The sequence below is a fragment of the Hyperolius riggenbachi genome, chromosome 2 (assembly GCF_040937935.1).
Source record: "Hyperolius riggenbachi isolate aHypRig1 chromosome 2, aHypRig1.pri, whole genome shotgun sequence".
Lineage (NCBI taxonomy): Eukaryota > Metazoa > Chordata > Amphibia > Anura > Hyperoliidae > Hyperolius > Hyperolius riggenbachi.
The window spans coordinates 364,313,747-364,334,165 of NC_090647.1; the positions used below are offsets into that span (position 1 = coordinate 364,313,747).

The 20,419-nt window shown below is 41.1% G+C and overlaps 1 protein-coding gene across 3 annotated transcripts in view; it reads left to right on the top strand.

Moving 5' to 3' along the window:
• PHTF1 (putative homeodomain transcription factor 1) overlaps positions 1-20,419 on the top strand; it is a 302,980-nt gene that overhangs the window by 180,852 nt on the left and 101,709 nt on the right. For all 3 annotated transcript variants that reach the window (XM_068269713.1, XM_068269715.1, XM_068269714.1), the window contains exons 9-11: positions 3,053-3,139; positions 9,844-10,065; positions 19,604-19,732. In XM_068269713.1, coding sequence (XP_068125814.1) covers positions 3,053-3,139; positions 9,844-10,065; positions 19,604-19,732 — 438 coding nt within the window. The remainder of the gene's footprint in view (positions 1-3,052; positions 3,140-9,843; positions 10,066-19,603; positions 19,733-20,419) is intronic.

The window sequence follows — 20,419 nt, forward strand, 5'->3', positions numbered from 1 at the left end:
GAGAATCTCGTTATCGCTGAGGGTCTTTGTTACTTCTTGTGCAGCACAGTGGCTGCAGAGAGGTCTGTAGAACATTTAGTTTCCGAAAACTGGCCAGTAGCGCAAACGGCTTGCTTATTGCTAACATTAATTTCTATTTTTATGAAAAAAAAGAATTTCAGTTAAAACACATCAGATAATAGTATATGAGTGATATGGGGGTTTTAGTAGCCTAATTCAATTACAACAGTCACCAGTGTTAAGGGATGGTAATGAACTTATGCAAATAGGAATTTGTATGTTTCAATTACGAACTAGTGCTGAATGATTATTATTTTTCCCGATCATAACAGAAAATACTAATTTGAACTTTTTTTTGTATTAATCGCTAAATTTATTTTTCATCTGATTCAAATGGCTGTTTTATACGTGGAAGTCAAGTAAGCTTATATAAATAACATTTTGGCAAAAAAAAAAGCCTTTTAACCATTGTTCCCGGTGAGGGTTAGTACTGTCAAAATGCTGCCTGAACAATAGTAGGCCACATTGTCCATAATAGTATTATTAGTTATAGTATTTATAAATGGGTTAACATACAAGGTTGGACATACAAGGAGCTCACAACAAAACATAGGGGTGGGGCACTGCTCCTCAGGGGATTTGGGAAAGGTAGGGGCAATCTTTCCCTGGCGTGTTCCTGATCAGCTACTCAAGGTGCCTGGTTTGCATTCAGGTACTGTTTCAACATTGCCATCTTTCAATGCAGGCACCACATTGAGGCACAACGTTGAGGCAGCACTTAAATTCACATGCATTTTCCCGTATGCGATTTAGCTTTTCAACCTCAAACCAAATGTTACTCAATGGGGTCATTTACGCTTAAATGCAAATTTTGCATGCGGAAAAAAATGACAGCAGTGCTGCATACTTTCACACATCTTGTGCCTTTTCTCATCGTCATTGTCATCTTTGAGCTACTGTGGCAAAACACCTTCTTTGTAACGCAGATGAACGCACATAAGTCTATTAACTTTTCTCCTGAGTTTTCTCCATGGAGATATTTTCAAACCTTACCAAAAAAATACCTTTAATCTCCTCACCACTAAGCAATTTAAATCCCAGCATGCAAGAAAATACTAAAAATAAGTTTGATATTACTTTTTAACCTATTTTTTGTAAATTTTCAATTGCTAGATGCTTCACCACTTGAGGACCCACCCTTTACCCCCCCTTAAGGACCAGCGCTGGTTTGATTGATCTGTGCTGGGTGGGCTCTGCAGCCCCCAGTACAGATCAGGGTGCAGGCAGGGAGATCAGATTGCCCCCTTTTTTTCCCCCCTATGGGGATGATGTGCTGGGGGGGTCTGATCTCTCCTGCCTGCTGTGGGTGGCGGGGGGGGCACCTCAAAGCCCCCCTCCGCGGCGAAATTCCCCCCTCCCTCTCCTACCTGCTCCCCCCCCTGAGATCCGGGCTGCACAGGACGCTATCCGTCCTGTGCAGCCAGTGACAGGACGTCCCCTGTCACATGGCGGCGATCCCCGGCCGCTGATTGGCCGGGGATCGCCGATCTGCCTTACGGCGCTGCTGCGCAGCAGCGCCGTACAAATGTAAACAAAGCGGATTATTTCCGCTTGTGTTTACATCTAGCCTGCGAGCCGCCATCGGCGGCCCGCAGGCTATTCACGGAGCCCCCCGCCGTGATTTGACAGGAAGCAGCCGCTCGTACGAGCAGCTGCTTCCTGATTAATTAGGCTGCAGCTGGCGACGCAGTACTGCGTCGCTGGTCCTGCAGCTGCCACTTTGCCGACGCACGTTATGAGTGTGCGGTCGGCAAGTGGTTAAAGGTTATGTTTATATAAAATTAGAAATTATCTGCTGGGAGAAAGAATACGGGCCATGGGGCCTTTTTCATTTCAAGTTTTTTCCTAGGAGATAATTTTTCATCATCTGTTTACAATAACTTTTCAGCACTTTGCAATTGAAACGGTACCAAGAAGTAGATAGAAGAGTACATGTAATCACCACCTTAGGAATGCCCGGCTTACGAACAACCCGCCGATACGAATGGCATGAAAATAGGAACGAATAAGAAAAATCTTTTGAATAGACTGCAGTTTTTTTTTATTAAAAAAATTTAAGAAAAATATGTTTTTTAAACTCTGTAAAATTACATTTTTCTGCAGTACATTATGCTATACAGCGAGTTCAGAGTCCTGCCTACACATTTTATACTTTTTAAAGCAAACCTGTGATCAGGCACTGGGACTCTCTGTAAAGCCCCATACACACGCTCAACAGCGGTCTTTTATGCTTTCACAATTTTTGTTGTGAAACAACTAAAAAAAAAAAGTATTTTGCTATTGTTGAAATAGCTGATAAAACTGATAAGAAGTCAATCCAACAGTTGGATTGACGTCTTATAACTCTTATCAACTATTTGAACAATAGCAAGAGACTTTTTTTAGTTGTTTCAACGTGTTTCACAACAAAAGTTGCTTGACAATTGTGCTGCATAAAAGACCGCTATTGAGCGTGTGTATGGGGCTTAAGTTTGTGTGGATTACTTGAAATCAATTCAATTTCAAAATCAGATTTAGGTATAATCGTAATTGCGAAATTGTATGTGAAATGTTGTGCAACTGAAATGAGTACATTACAATCATCAGTAGGACAGAAGGATGAACAAAGGGGGGGCAGAGGTGGTACAGGGAGACACTGAGATTGACACTTTTTCCACGCTGAGATGTGTGAGCCCTCCCTGAAAGAGGCTTTATACTCTAGGATGTATCTATTACATGTTTGAGCAGGCAAGACTTTCATTAAAATATTGATCAAGAAGGCACTTTAAGAATAGTAGATGATTTAGACAACCAACTTGCAGCCTTTAGTGGAAGAAGTAAGTAAGAAACAGCTTCTACATTCCTTTCTTTTTTTACTATTTTATTGACATAAAATAAAAGTTGTCTCTTTGCTGAACATTTTTTATAGTTGTTACAGCGTTAAATCTGCTAGAGAAACAGTTGTGTTCCATTCAATGGAAAGCTTACATATTTTTCTTTCACATTTCTTCAGGAAAAATTGAGAGGAGTACAGACATCCCAACACAACCAAGAATCAGACAGCTCTTTGGATTCAGAAGAGGAATCAATCTTGAGCCAGGTACACATGAAAGCTTCACCAATAGCTTGTAGAATTAATCTACTATACAACATACCGTACATTATATAAGTCTTATGTAGGACTTGCGCCTGTAAATTATCCCACAGAAAAATGTCATCTTCTTACCCTACACCTTGGGGGAAAAAAAGCAAATTATATATGCATATAGACAATTTAAGGCTTGGTTCACAATGGTCAGTTGCATAATACACCTGTTATAATGAGGGTGATTTGCAATGAAGACTGGACATAGACTTTAATGCAAATCCTGCATGCAGTGAGTTAAAATAACGCAATCCGTTATTGTGAACAGGCCCATTGAATTGTATGGGTAGTTAGTTGACATGCAGAATTATTTTGCAATGCAACTGAGCACTGAGAAGCTAGCCTATAGATTGGCTGAAACACAATGAAAAAATACCTCTTGTTCAAGTAGTGATGCTATAGGTTAGAATGCTAGGCAATGTATACCTGAATATGTCTAAGGTCGGCATAAATCTAAATGTTGGTATCTTCAACCACAGAGTTCCTGTGTAATTGGCTTACTAAGACTGAACATATCATTGAGCAAACCTGAACTGTTTTTTTTTTCTTTAAAAGGGGTTTGTTATAATATGGCAAAAGTTTGCATCCCTCACCCGGATCGTAATACAATACTGTTAATATTGCTGAACGTTTAGTAAATAAGGGTTTGCATTGCTACAGTCACCTGTACACACCCACAGCAAGAACATCTTTATTAAATCTTGGATAGCCTCACTTAATTAAAAAAAAGTTTTCATTGGAGGCACACACAACGACTATCACTCAATTTCCAATTCACTAATTTTTCATCCACTATAACTATGTTCTGGTTTTTATGTAGTGCAAACCTGAACTGAAAATAAACTTATGAGATAATTAATTGTATTTGCAGCAGCGATAGCATTTAGAAGAACAACCAGTTAGGAAAGGAAATTGGTGGTGAGAGGTACATACCAAAGCATTTAGAACCCTGGAAAAAGCTTCAGCACTGCTAGTTACTGTATGTTACCAAAAAAGTATAAACACACCAAAATATTATGCAATGCAGAATCAAAGCTATCCTGCAAAATGATCCAATGTGGGATTAAAGGTACTCTTTTTAATCATCTCTTTTGTTACACATTGGCCCTTATTCGATTCACATTGCCTCCTAAGTTTTCCCCTAGGAGCTCAGTTTTCATCTTCTGTTTAAAATAACTTTCAGCACTCTGCAAACAAAAAAGGACCAAAAGGAGGGGAAAAGTATTGGCCCAGTGCACACCAAAACCGCTAGCAGATCTGCAAAACGTTAGCGGTTTTGGGAGCAGACTTCAGAGCGATTCTAGGCATGTTTAGAGCGAATTTTTATACATGCCAAGCGGTTTTGGCTGCGTTTTTGTGTAGCAGATTACACAAATTGTTACAGTAAAAGCTGTACTGAACAGCTTCTGTAACAAATACGCCTGGCAAACCGCTCTGAAGTAGCATTTTTCAGAGCGGTTTGCGTTTTCCAATCCTTTACATTGAGGCAGAAACGCTTCTACAAACTGCAAACGTGCAGCAGCAGCAAACCACCGGTGTGCACCATCTCATTGAGATACATTAACCGAGCGGTTTGACAGGCGGATGCGGCCGGCGGATCGCATCAAAAAATGCTCGGTGTGCACTGGGCCATCTTCTGAGTCTTTTTTTTTTTTTTTTTGCTTGCTGGTGGCTTAAAAGGCATTTTATTAATTAGGTGTGAAATTATCACCTAGGGGAGAACAGGAGAATAAGTGCATCAAAATGTGCATAATTTTGCATCATCTTGGAATTGCATCCTATTGACCGTCCTTACATAACACACTTGTTTGAAAATGTGTTATGCACCATGGTTACATACAACAAGCAAATTTAAATTTTCTATGATCTATGTTGTATTTAATTGTTACCTAAAATATCATCAGATTTTCAATCAAATCCTAGAAGTATAATGATATAAACCCAGTTAAGCAAATTAAACAAGAGTTAATATATTGGGCCATGCGTTTATTGAAAAAAATTATGCAATAACATATGTGTATGGCAAAAGTTCATGAATCCTGCTCTCAGTATTTGGGGTGATCTCCTTATGCAGCAATAACTGCAACTAAACATTTTGTGGCAACTGCTCATCAGTCCTGCATATTGACATGGATGAATTTTAGCCCATTTCTCCATGCACAACCGCTTCAGCTCTTGAATGCTGGTGAGTACCTCACATCGACTACTTGCTTTTGGTCTTTAATCAACATTTCAATTGGATCAAGGTCAGGACTTTGACTTGATAATACATTCACTTTATTCATCTTTAACCATTGTTTTGTAGAACAACAACGCAAGTGTGTTTCCAAATGTTGTCTTGCTGCAGTACCCACTGTCTACAGACATTTAGTTCAAAAACAGATCTTTAGAATTTTCTACTATAGTTCATAATTAATTGTTCCATGAATGATGGCAAGCTGCCCAGGCCCAGAAGCAACAAAACAGTCTAAAACCAGAATACTCTCACCACCATTTTCAGGTAGAGGTAATAAGGTTCTTATGCTAAAATGCAGTGGGTTTTTTTCTCTCTCCAAATGTAATATGATTCATTTAAGCCCAAAAGTTTTATTTTGGCAGCATGAGTCCACAAAACATTCTTCCAGAATCCTCCTGGTTTTGTCTGCACTATCTTTAGCAAACTATAGATGGTCAGCAATATTTTTGACGGCTTACAGTGGCTTCCTCTTTACTTCCCTGCACTACTACTACACTTTTTTTTGATTGGTTAAGTCCAAAAGTATAGAGATGGTCTTGTAAACTTTTCCAGTTTTAAGGGCTTCAACAACTCTTTTTCTGGGGTCCCCAGACGCCTCCTTAGCTCGAGGCACGGTACTCATCCACAAATGTGTTGTATGTGTGAACAAGCTTTTACTGTATCCATGTTCTTCAAAAAAAACAAAAAAACAGGGTCTTTCACTTCTTTCACTCCTGATTTCAATCCCACGAACTGAAAACACCACCCTTACCTTCAAATTATATGATAATTGAGAGGATTGATTAACTTATACCACAAACAAATATGTTAATACTGTATCATTTTTTACTAATTAATATATAACCAAATATAATATTTTGTTTCATTTGCGTACCTTGGTTTTCTTCATGTACTTTTAGGAGAACTAAATGTTGCCTTAGATCACATTCATATAAATGTATAGAAAATGTTAAAGGGCTCACAGACTTTCAAGCATCACCATATGCACTGAAAATCTTATTGGTACCTTTTGACACCGTTGTCCGTGTTTATGTGCTGTGTTTTCATCCAAGTAAATAGCCTCCGGACACAGCATGCCATAAATGAGAAAGTAACACAAGAGTGTTTAAAGGACAACTGTAGTGAGAACAATACGAAGGCTGCCATATGCATTTCCTTTTAAACAATACCAGTTGCCTGGCAGCCCTGCTGATCAATTTGGCTGCAAAAGTAACTGAATCGCACCAGAAACAAGCAAGCAGCTAATCTTGTCAGATCTGACTATAATGTCAGAAATACCTGATCTGTTGCATGATTGCTCAGGGTCTATGGCTAAAAGTATTCGAGGCAGAGGATCAACAGAGTAGCCAGGTAACTGGTATAACTTGAAAGGAAATAAATATGGCAGCTTCCATATACCACTTGCTTCAGTTGTCTTTTAAATTACAGCATTTAAAGCCTTGAAATCTGTGTGTACTAGGCCAACATCTGTGTATACTAGGCCATATAAAGTACTCTTACTGCAAGCTAATTAGCTCACACAGAGCAGGAAGAATTGCCCCATACATCTGGAGTAATTAAATGCACGCGTGTCCATGTGCTTCCACATGCATGCCTACTCTCATGGCACACGTGCACTTTAGCAGAATAATTTCTCTTTTATAAACACCCTATTTGCACTAAAGGTGCACACATAGGACATTTATAAACATGCATTTACCAAATGGTTAAACTTAAAATGACCACTGATGAAGGCCAAAATAATAGGTTTATTCATCTGACATCCCCAAGATTGGAGTCAGTCATGCTGGTTTCTCTCATGGGACTTGGGCTAGCATCTCCCTACTTGTGATGTGTGCTGTGCATGTGCTTATGCTCACTATGCTGCAAGTAGCATTTCAATTCCTTTGCAAGGCAGACATATAGTCAAGGGAGAGTAACTTGATGAAAGATGCAAGGCTGCTTCTTTTTTTATTGAACAAAACCTAATGCTTCTTGAAAACCAATATTGCTAGCATATATTGTGATATATTATTAATCAATACATACAGGCCTTAATAGGTCTACATTGAACATATCTTATATTACACATACACCATTAAAGGAGAGGTAGGAGGCGTCCATTCTTTAGTAGTGGTACACAGGTTGAGAATGTATTCCGAAATATATGTATATATATGTATGTAAAAATAAAAAACATATAAATAAAAGGTAGAAGATAACTGAAATGGTCCTACCTATCAAAGTAGTCCATTCGTTATAGCTTTAAAATAAACTTTTATTGGGCACTTGTGACAACGCGTTTCGCGGTTTAACCTGCTTCCTCAGATCGAATATTGTGCCTTCAGTTGAGGTAGTATTGTCCTGGGCGCCTATTAAGACTTAATAGGCGCCCAGGACAATACTACCTCAACCGAAGGCACAATATTCGACCTGAGGAAGCGGGTAAGAACCGCGAAACGCGTTGTCACAAGTGCCCAATAAAAGTTTATTTTAAAGCTATAATGAATGGACTACTTTGTAAGGTAGGACCATTTCACTTATCTTCTACCTTTTATTTATATGTTTTTTGTGTATATATATATATATATATATATATATATATATACACATATACATATACATATATTTCAGAATACATTCTCAACCTGTGTACCACTACTAAAGAACGGACGCCTCCTACCTCTCATCTACTGACGCTTACCCTGGAACAGGGGTCACCACCTGGGAAGGTGGATCTTTTCTAAGGAGCTGCGACCACCACCATACTGATAATCGCAAGGCTGAGTGGAGATGGTACTTCTCCACATGCGGACTACAGTGGTTGCCTGTACGCAACCTAGCCTTGTGAGTATAACTGACTTATTTTGGAGCTACTTTTTCTTCTACTAACAATACTGCACCAGATTGGGCTCCCAACTCTCCTACCGCCCTTTTTTCTACCTTCCTATCTACCTACACATACACCATATCCCAACAGACTGCAGCTAGGAGATGCGTTTATTTGTCAATAGAGACCCCTTTCTGCAAGGTGTTCTTTCTCTTCAACCTCCCCACCCCTGCTGGGAAAAGTGTCATTTTATGATTTTGCTTCTAGGAGCTTCTGACAGCCTGGAGATAAATAATTCACTTTTCAAATTACATCCTACAGAACAGTCCATTCAAAGATCCTACCAGTTGGATATCACTTGAGATCATATAGCATAGCTGGAAAAAGGTTGCAATTTGTGTATTGATCATAATTATACCATCCAGCTACTGCTGTGTCTTCCGAAAACGTTTTGAGTGAGCTTTCAATGGGCCTCTTTGTAATCTGCTATGACCCAGGTTAGAGTTACAAGCCTATGCCACTTAATACATTTACATCTGGAGGCTCTTCCTTTATATAACATTGTGAATAGATGCAATGTGAAATATAAAAATTCAGTCTAAATTCATAATTTTATATTATGGATTGGTTTCTGTTGCTAGAATGTTAACATATCATTTTAAGAAAAAAGAAACTTTTGACCTTACATTTACAAGAAAAAAAGAAAATTATTTTGCCCAATTCCCAGCCCCAAAAAAAAGAAAGGAAGAAAGAAGAACAATTAAAAACCTTTAACTAAACATATAGTGTCAGAAGGAAGTCCCTTCTGTACTTATAAACAATATCATCAACTAAGCTACACAACAGAAAAGTAACCACCAGCCAATCTGACGCATTTATTAAGTGTGGAACTTGCCTTAGTACATATTGCTATTCTTGAGCATGCCCTACGAAGGCATTTCTGGAAACCAGCTTCCCATGGCAACCTTTTGCAATGTTTGTGTGAGGAGATCACAGGTCCCATTGGTTCCAAGCCTGGCTATGTAAAGACTTTGCATAAAGTTGGATCAACAAAATAGTCATATTTTGGCCTCAATTCACTAAGCTTATCTCCTGTCTTTAATAACGTTTCTCAGCTGTTTCTAGTGTTATCACGATGGTGATAAGGCATGTAGTAAACTTAACTCTTTTGTCTTTAAGTTAAGGAGAGATTTATAAAGTTAACTATTCAATCCTTAAAATAACTGCAGAATTCTAAAGTTAAAGACAGGCTGTAACTGCATGTGAAAATAACTACAGAGGAGGTAACTTAAGGACAGAAATGATAAGATAACTCTCTCACTGTGAAAACTTATCTCTACACCTTAATAAGGCAAGATCGATGTGTGGTGGTAAGTTTTCTCTTGCCTTATCTCCAGTATGATCTTCGTGAATTGAGGCCACTGTGTTTGGTTTCTGTACCAAGCAGGTACTATAATAAAGCTGACACTGTGCGCAAATCAGAGTGTCTATTTATGTGATGTCTCTGTCTATGAAGTAGTTAAAAACAGAATGACATGTTAGCAGCCAATTTTTATTTTATTGATCTGTGGTGATCTTCTGCTCTTGTTCTTACTTGTCCTTCTGCTCTGGCAGGGCAGTAGGTCTGGTGTAAGCTGCAGTTCCCGCACTTACCCAGTCTCCCATCAGGACTCAGAGAGCACCCGGCAGGGCTCAGAGACTGATGATATGCTGGTGGATGATTTGTTGCTTGGACCACAATGTCTATCATCCTGTGAGAGTGACACCGATGATGAGATCACCCAGAATCATGCAGGAGAAAACAGAAACTCTCCAACAAAAGATATATTCCAACTGGTGAGCAAAATCTAGAAATTTGCTATTTTACGTTATAAATGTGAAGACTAAAAATATGAAGTAAATGCCTCCTGTTAACATGCAATATACATTTTATTTTAACCACTTCCCTACAACATGTTTTTTCCCCTTTTGTACCAGAGCCATTTTCACATCACTCTCCTCCCATTCATTTGCCAATAACTTTATCGCTAGATAGCAATGGAAGATAGAGCCGCTGCAACCACCACTGCAGAGCCAAAGGGGAGCTAAGGATCCAAACGTCTCCAAGCAAAGGTTCCAAAAAAGGATATACCGCTACACCGATTGGCAAGGTAAAAAATCCAAGGCTTTATTTAGAACGTCAAATGATGTTCTAAATAAAGCGTTGAATTTTTTTTACCTTGCCAATTAGTGTAGTGGGATATCCTTTTTTGGAACTTTAACCGGTTCAGCCCCACAGTGTCGAAAACCTTATGCATCCAAGCTACGTTCACCCCCCATTCATTCACCAATAACTTTATTACTACTTATTACAATGAATTGATCTATATCTCGTTTTTCCGCCACTAATTAGGCTTTCTTTGGGTGGTACATTTTCCTAAGAATTATTTTTTTCTAAATCCATTTTAACAGGAAGATTGAGAGAAATGGAAAAAAAATCATTTTTTCTCAGTTTTTGGCCATTATAGTTTGAAATTAATATATGCTACCGTAATTGAAACTCATGTATTTTGTTTGCCCATTTGTCCCGGTTATTACACCATTTAAATTATGTCCCTAGCACAATTTATGGTGCCGTTATTTTATTTAGAAATAAAGGTGGATTTTTTAAATTTGCATCCATCACTATTTACAAGCTTATAATTAAAAAAAATATAATATACTCTCTTGACATGCATATTCAAAAAGTTCAGACCCTTAGGTAAATATTTGCTATATTTTTTTTTTTTTTTCAATTGTAATTTTTTTAATTTTTTTTTAATTAAAAAATGTATTTGGGTAATTTTTGGTGTGGGAGGGAAACAGCTAATTTTAAATGTAAAATAATGTAATTGTTTAATAAAAAATGTATGTGGGTGTAGTTTACTATTTGGCCACAAGATGGCCACAGTCAAAGTCCTGGTTGTGAATGATCTCGCATCCAGGAACTAGAAAGAGGACAGGATTTTTTTATTTAAGAAAGACGGCGGTCTCTGATAAGAGATCGTTGGTTTTTCTGCGGGGGACTTAGATCGATGAATGGGAACTATATTCCCATTCACTGATCGGGGGACTAACGGCAGGTGGTGGGAGCACGTGCGGTGCCGCAGCAGCACCATAGCCTATCTGCACGAACATGCTCGTCCTCCAGATAGGCTGAACTGGTTAACTTTATCGCTACTTATCACACTGTAATGATCTATATATTATATTTTCCAGGATAAACTAGGCTTTCTTTGGGCAGTACATTTTGCTAAGAATTATTTTATTTCATACGCATTTTACAGGGAAGAAGAAGAAAACAAATGAAAATAAACATTATTACTCAACTTTCTACCATTATAGTTTTAAAATAAAATGTGCTTCGATACATAAAACTTGCACATTTTATTTGGCCATTTGTCCCAGTCATTGCAACATATAAATTGTGTCCCTAGTACAGTGTATGGTGATAATATTTTATTTGAAAATAAAGGTGTATTTTTCCATTTAGTGCTTTTTTTGTTACTGTAATAATAAATACAAGCCTTTATATACAAAAATAACAGTAATATACCCTCATGACATACATATTAAAAAAGTCCCTAAGGTAACTATGTATTTATTTTTTTTAAATTATGTATTTATTTTTTTTGCAAGTGTTTTATTTTGGTAACTATGGGGTAGGGGTGGAAGGGGTTAAAAAATATATTTTATTTTTCTATGTAAATGTGTATAATGGTGTATTTGGATGTAGTTTACTTTTTGGCCACAAAATGGCACTGAACATAGCTCCCGATTACTGTAAACCGTAAGCAGGAACTATAGTGTGCATCTGTTCACTTTTGGTTTTGATGAATGAGGCTGTCTCACTAGACGTAGCTCTCATTCATCACAGGTACAGTGATTGGGGTTGGAAACAGCTGTTTCCCATTCCCCGATCACGGAAGAACAGCATAGCGAAAGCAAACGGGAGCGATGCACTGATCGCGCGTGGTGGTGGTAAGTAAACAGTGCGTATATCGAATATATAAATATATATCAGCGGTACACAACTGGTTAAGCTTTTTCTCCACTATTCAAAATGACCCCCTCACATTCCTTTTACCCACCCTACCTTACTCTCCCCTAAAGGCTCACAGTACATGCTCCCACCCACCTATACCTGCAAGCCATACCTATAAAGGCACCACAGTGAAATACGGGCATGAGATATAACCTGACAGTAGAAAATAGTCATTTTACAGATATTCTATATTCTTCTGCTATGTACTGTATAGCAGAACATTGGTAGTTTTACCAATATTCTATTATTGTCCTGCACTATCCTATTCTCACACTAACTTCCCCTTTACCTATGCCTAACACTAACTCCCATATCTAAACCTAACACTGCCACTTACGTTATGAGTTCCTCTACAGAGTAGTGAAACTCCACCGCAGTGCCCAAATTACCGGCTGCAGCTGGCGAATCAGTATGTTAACATGGGCACCTCCCAAATTTTTACGGACACATATCACAGCCAAATTTACTACTTCAACCTGCAAGCCCCTAGGGCTTGTTCACTGGCAAATACCAGCAGACTCTTGGTTTACTTATTGCAGTGAGGGTCTGCGAAGATGCTTAGTCCCATTGTATGCAGCGTTTTCTGTTTCCCCCGTATTTATTGAAGTTGCCTTGAAAACCTCAGTGTTTTTTTTCTTTCACTAGGCCTTTATTGCAAAAAGGGATATAGGAGAACATACATTTGCTACAGATAGTCTTACACCAATGGATGTTTGGCAACTGAAGTTAGTACAATAGTTTGCAATAGACCACATTCATTACCCAATATAGCATTTAATAAAAACTCATAAGATGAACTAAACAACCTCGACCAAATACCTCACAAATAGAACATAATCACCATATTAGTACATTAGACAGTTTTGTAAGTTGTATATAACTTTTCTCTGCCTAATCAGGGTTGACCTCAGTGTTTTTAAGCTGACTAAATGCAGCACAAAATGCCTTATCCTGTATGATAAATTGCATCATCATTGTGTGTTAACATCTCTAGGCTTTTAAGGCTTTTATTTCACAAAAATCACCATTTAAAATGTAATTTTCATTTAGCAAAATGTATCTTGTATGGTGCTCTACCATTTGTTAAAGGTGCTTTACCTTACATTTATCTACATTAAATTTCATATGCCTATATGCCAATGCTGTTAAATTTTTGTTGTAAAATGTCACTATTCTGCTTAATAATGCTATAATTCTGTATAATCTGTATCATCTGCAAAGATGTCAACATTACTCTGTATTCAATGTACTAAATCAGAAATAAGTAAATTAAAAAGGATTGGATCTAGTTGTGGAACCCTATTGCTAACAATTTCCTATTTTGATTATGAACCACTCCTTGTCCTCTGCCCCTTAACCAGTTCTCTATCCATAATATAACAATGTTGAGTTGATTGAATGTTGAATTAGATAATTCTGTGCTATAAAGTCTTGTATAGCATGCCTCAGAATACCTTCATTTTACACACAACTGATGTTAAGCATACAGGTCTATGATTTCCCATTTCTGAATTTTTCTGGTGTTATTCAGACACTACTGCAGCTAAATAGACCAGCAGGGCTGGCAGGCAACTGGTATTGTTTAACCACTTCCCATCCGCCTTGCACTGAACGTCCAGTCCTGTGGATGGGGTTTAGCATGGGGTTTAGCATGGAACGAGCGCGAGATTCCCTGCAGAGATGTGGAGCTCTGTGATCAGCCTGCCAGCTTGCGATCGCGGCTGGCAGGCTGTTATAAAAAAAAACAAACAAAAAAAAAAACCGCAGCGATCAGCAGTGATCGGAGACCACCAAAAGAAAGCCCTACTGGTGACAAGAAAAGGAGGTAAAATTCATTTGTGTGCTAACTTGCATGGCCGTGCAATAAACCATTAAACTGCACAGTGCTGAATTGTAAAAAATCGCCTGGTCACTAGGAGGTGTAAACCTGGTTAAAAGGAAATAAATATGGCAACAACAACAACAAATAACATTTGTAAAGCGCTTTTCTCCTGTAGGACTCAAAGCGCATAAGCATGGCTCAGACCATCGTGGTACAGAGGAAGAATTTTATAAGTCCGGAAATGCCAGGCTAAACAGGTGGCTTATCAGTCTGGATTTGAATAGCTCCAGGGATGGTGCTGTCTTTACTGGGTGTGGCAGGGAGTTCCAAAGAGTAGGGGCAGCTTGACAGAAGGCTCTATCTCCAGATTTTTTGAGGTGCACTCTGGGAATGACCAAGTTTATAGAATTTGCTGATCTGAGGTCGTGAGAGGTGTGGTGCAGCTTCAGCAAGTCCTTCATGTATCCAGGGCCCAGATTGTACAGGGATTTGAATTTCAGCAGTCCAATCTTGAAGATTATTCTCCATTCTACTGGTAGCCAGTGCAGTGAGCAAAGGATCAGTGTAATGTGACAGTGGCGAGGCTGGTTTGTTAGCAATCTGGCAGCAGTGACGCAGGTCCTTTTTGGGGAGGCCGGCATAAAGGGCATTGCAGTAGTCCAGCCGTGATGTGATGAAGGCGTGAACTAGGGTTGGAAGATCCTCTGGGGGAATCAGATTAATCTTTGCGATGTTCTTCAGATGAAAGTAGGAAGATTTAACTACAGATGAAATTTGGTTTCTGAAACTCAATTCCCCATCGATTAGTACGTCAAGGCTGCGCACAAGGTTGGAGCTGTTTATGTCTGAATTCCCAATCCTGATTGGTGTTGCTTTAGGATAGAGCTGTTTTGATGGTGAGCGCTGGCTTTGGACAAAAAGGACCTCAGTTGTGTCAGCATTCAGTTTCAACCAGTTATCGTTCATCCATGCCTGTAGCTCAGCTAAGCAAGAGTTTATTTTTGGAGTAAGGTCTGTTCCACCAGGTTTGAAGGACAGGTATAGCTGTGTGTCATCGGCGTAGCAGTGGTACGTCAGGCCATGTCGTTGGATAAGTGTACCGAGTGGCAACATGTATATTGCAAACAGCAGAGGGGATAGGATTGATCCTTGTGGCACTCCAAATTGTAGAGGTGCAGGTTTGGACATTATAGATCCTAGGGATACTCTCTGTGTTCTGTCAGTCAGGAATGATCTGAACCACTGGAGGACTGATCCACTGATGCCACAGTACTCCTGCAGTCTGTTAACCTCCTTGCCGGTTATCCCGAGCTCAGCTCGGGGTAACCTGCGTAGGAGGATTTCTCAGGCCCCGCTGGGACGATTTAAAAAAAAAAAATTCCCCTACACGCAGCTAGCACTTTGCTAGCTGCGGGTGGTACGCGAACGCCGCCGCTACCCGACCCCCCCCCCCCCAGACCCCTGCGCAGCCTGGCCAATAAGTGCCAGGCAGCGCTGAGGGGTGGATCGGGATTCCCTCTGACATCCCGACGTCCATGACGTCGGTGACGTCATCCCGCCCCGTCGCCATGGCGACCGGGGAAGCCCAGCAGGAAATCCCGTTTTGTACGGGATTTCCTGCTTACTCTGATCGCCGGAGGCGATCGGAGTGGGTGGGGGGATGCCGCTGCTCAGCGGCTATCATGTAGCGAGCCCTGGGCTCGCTACATGATTTAAAAAAAAAGTGCTCTGCTGCCCCCTTGCCGCGGGAATTGGACCGGCAAGGGGGTTAAGCAGGTTTTCTTGGTCAACTGTATCAAAAGCCGCTGAGAGATCCAACAGGATTAGGATGGAGCATTCCCCTCTGTCCCTTGCCATGAGCAGATCGTTGCAGACTTGGATGAGGGCTGTTTCACAGCTGTGGTGTTTCTTAAAGCCAGATTGCAGAGGATCCAGGATGTTGTTTACTGACAGCCTGGTTTCAAGTTGCAGATAGACAGCCTTTTTAATAACTTTACCTAAGAAGGGGTGGTTGGAGACAGGTCTGTAGCTGCTCCATTGCATCTGGATCCATGGAAGGTTTTTTAAGAAGGGGCTTGATGATACCTTCTTTTAGAGAGGTAGGAAACCTCCCTGTTTGCAGAGAGCAATTTACTATTTTGTGAAATGCTGGACCAAGCAGGTCAGGGCATTTCAGCATATGTTTAGTTGGTCCAGGTCGCAGGTTGTCTGGCGGAGGCGACGGAGGATGTCTGAGATCTCTTCCTCACTAATACTTTTGAAGCCAGTCCAGGGTGTTAGGTTGTTTTTGCAACTATTTCCAGGAGTTGAATAAGTCTTAGGTGCTGTGGACTGAATGAGAGACCGAATAGAGGATACTTTGTCAGCAAAGTAGCGAGCAAATTTCTCACATAGCTCCTTTGAGGGAGTTCTAGTAGGGCTTAGACAGGATGGGTTACAGAGTCTATCAACTGTGCGGAATAGTTGGGCTGGCCTGTTGGCGGCCTTTGCGATCTCCTGTGATAGGTAGGAGGATTTTTTCTTGGTGATCGCATTTTGGTAGCTTTCCAGGTGAGAGACCAGGTGAGATTTTCGCCACTTCCTTTCTAGTCTGCGCACTTCTTTTTTTAGGTCCTTTAGTGAGCTGTCAAACCACTGTGCATGGTGAATTGTGTAGATCGTTTAAACCGCTGGCCAATAAGGATGCAGGGGAGGTGAGGCGGCGAGGAGAGAGGGAGGAGAGAGGCGGCGCGGCCGATGCGTCATGGCTGGGGGCGGCGGCAGGCAGCCTGCAACGTGCGTGCTTGTAACGTGCCCGGCGCCGCCCCCAGCCATGACTTAGCGGCCGCGCCGCCTCTCTCTTCGCCGCGTCTTCTCCCCTGCATCCTTTTTGGCCAGTGGCCTGCCTGCCGGAGGTTCCAGGAGTTCAGAGGACCTGGCTAACCTACGCTGCAGGTACATATACCTGGCTAACCTACACTGAGGGCCCATATACCTGGCTAACCTACACTGAGGGCCCCTATACCTGGCTAACCTACACTGAGGGCCCCTATACCTGGCTAACCTACACTGAGGGCCCCTATACCTGGCCAACCTACACTGAGGGCCCCTATACCAGGATTTCTCAGGCCCCGCTGGGCCAATTTTCAAAAATGTTTTTCCCCTACACGCAGCTAGCACTTTGCTAGCTGCGTGTGGTACGCGATCGCCGCCGCTACCCACCGCGCCGCCCCCCCCCCCAGACCCCTGCGCAGCCTGCTACTACACTGAGGGCCCCTATACCTGGCTAACCTACACTGAGGGCCCCTATACCTGGCTAACCTACACTGAGGACCCCTATACCTGGCTTTCTCAGGTATAGGAGGATCTCAGGCTTTCTCAGGTATAGGGCCCATATACCTGGCTAACCTACACTAAGGGCCCCTATACCTGGCTAACCTACACTGAGGGCCCCTATACCTGGCTAACCTACACTGAGGGCCCCTATACCTGGCTAACCTACACTAAGGGCCCCTATACCTGGCGAACCTACACTGAGGGCCCCTATACCTGGCGAACCTACACTGAGGGCCCCTATACCTGGCTAACCTACACTGAGGGCCCCTATACCTGGCTAACCTACACTGAGGTCCCCTATACCTGGCTAACCTACACTGAGGGCCCATATACCTGGCTAACCTACATTGAGGGCCCCTATACCTGGCGAACCTACACTGAGGGCCCCTATACCTGGCGAACCTACACTGAGGGCCCCTATACCTGGAGAACCTACACTGAGGGCCCCTATACCTGGCTAACCTACACTGAGGGCCCCTATACCTGGCTAACCTACACTGAGGGCCCCTATACCTGGCTAACTTACACTGAGGGCCCCCTATACCTGGCTAACCTACACTGAGGTCCCCTATACCTGGCTAACCTACACTGAGGGCCCCTATACCTGGCTAACCTACACTGAGGGCCCCTATACCTGGCTAACCTACACTGAGGGCACGTAACCTATGCTGCAGGCACATATACCTGGCTAACCTACGCGGGGGGCGTGCTTAGGATTTTGGGACGTTGGTAGATCTCCTGGCCTCGGCAAATTTTAAACTAGCTTGCGAGCCGAAAAAGTGTGGGCACCCCTGATCTAGGGTGTTCCACTGTAAGGCAGAACAAGAGTTCAGAGATTTCTTTAAGAAAGGCTGCGCCATTTTCTGAGGGGCGGTATATGAGCAATATGTTGATGTTCATCTCTGCTGACAGTTGGGCTGCAAGACATTCAAAGGTTTCAGTGGGGCCTATGGCCAGGGGCCTTATGTTCAAAGGGGTTCTGAAGCATATGGCAACCTCCCCACCCTTGCAGACTTGTCTCTCACAGTGCAAGACTGAATAATTGGTCGGCACAGTTGCTTCAAGAGTTGGGCCTGCATGTTTCCCAAGCTAGGTCTCTGTCAAATTGGTCAAATCAGAGAGCTCTATTAGGTCATGTATAGTTGCAGTCTTATTATTTATCGATCTGGCATTGCAGAGTATGGCTGTGATTGAGCTTTCCTGGGGACAGCTATGTTTTTTAGACTTCACTGTCAAACTTGTTACCCTTTGCCTAGTGTTGCTTCCCTGGTGTTTATTTTTGGATCCACTGCCTCTCCGCCCCCTTCTGCTTTTCCTGAGTATCCCAAAGGATTTTAAGTGCAGAGCTAGTGAGGTGTTAATTTGTAATTGTTTCTTGGGAGAAAAGGTCCTTTGATGAGTGTTTGTATGTTGACATTAGAGACAATAGACTTCTTCAGTTAACTTTTACTTCTGGAATCATGCTGAGATGAAAAGGGATCTGTGCAAAATGCTTTCATTCCTACACAGAGTTGGATCATAGATTTATTTTAAGTAAAGTTCCTTGTTTTAGAGTTAGATGATAAATGATGAAATAAATGTGGAAAATAGTCACTTGGTGCATATGCTTTGGATAATGGATAAAGGATTACTCACAGGGTGGAGTGAGGGCAATCACAGAGAGGTTGAAGGTCTTGTTTCAGGTCAGCTGTTAGAAGGCTTCGTGTGTTCAGGAATGGTAGGCTTCATGGAGGGTTTCAATCCAGTTTAAATCTCTGCCATCCAAAGTAATCCGATTGTTCTGGTTGGTTGTAGTTGTAGCCTTAGTCGTGGTGGGTGGAATTCCTCTGTATTTTGGGTCCAGTTTTAGCACAAATAGGTTTAAAGGTGTAGAAATCTGAGACAAGGTCTGGAGCAGCTTAAGAGAGCTGCAGCCTGGCTGGGCGCGCGCTCAGTGCAGTAGCCTCCATATTCATCTCACTTCAGTTGTCCTTTAAATTAAGGGGGGGAAATCAGTTGTATGCTAGTCATAGTAGGGAACTAAACCGCTTGAACAAGAATCATAGGAAATATAAAGTGTCCTTTTTATTTCTCTGCAAAAGTTTAGATCACATGCAGTAATTGTTTACTTTTCATATCTAGTACCTCTTGTTCTCCAAGAAGATTTACAGTGTTTGGTGTATTTGTCTCTGCAGAACCAACTGTTTTGGCTACAAGGTGCAAGCCCTACGTTGGAAAGAGTTAGTGCAATCCTATGGGAGAAGAATGAGTGTAAGAAGGCGGATATGTCTGTGCTGGATATTAGTGGGATCATCATGAAACAAGTGGGTATTTGGTCTTTAATGACTAATTTATTTATATTCCACTACTTTTTGTTTAGTGTACCCTGAAAGGTGACCTTTACAACACAATAGGATTTACAGTAGATATTTAAACTTATACAAAAATGAGTGACCAGTTAAATACACCATCTACTTGATTTATAGGATTGTAATATTACAGAAAGTAAAAAAAAACTGATTACATCAATGTCAATATAAATAATATACAGTACAAAATATTCACAGTGCTTGTTTAAAAAGTGTGTGTGTGTGTGTGTGTGTTCTTTTTCAGTGCGCTGGGTGGTTCTTGCTGCTGGCTTTGCTGTAGTGTGGAGCTCTCCAGGCTACTGATTGTTCTCTAATCCCTGAATGCTGTAGATAAAAGTTCTGAGAGAGTCTGTGTATGTGTGCTGGCCACAAAGAGAAAGACAGAACTGTAGTGTGCAGCTTAGAGTTTATATCATTTATTAACTGAAAATTTTGCAGGGAATAATTACTATACATGTCTAAACAAGACGTTTTGAATCAGAATGATTCCATTTATTGGCTAACTTGAAAATACAATAAATGGTATCATCTTGATTCAAAACATCTTGCTTTTACCTATGGTTTACATGGTACAAAACTATACTGCTATACATGTTTAATGTGCTATAGTACAGGGAATTCTCCATTCCTTTGTTTTGAGCA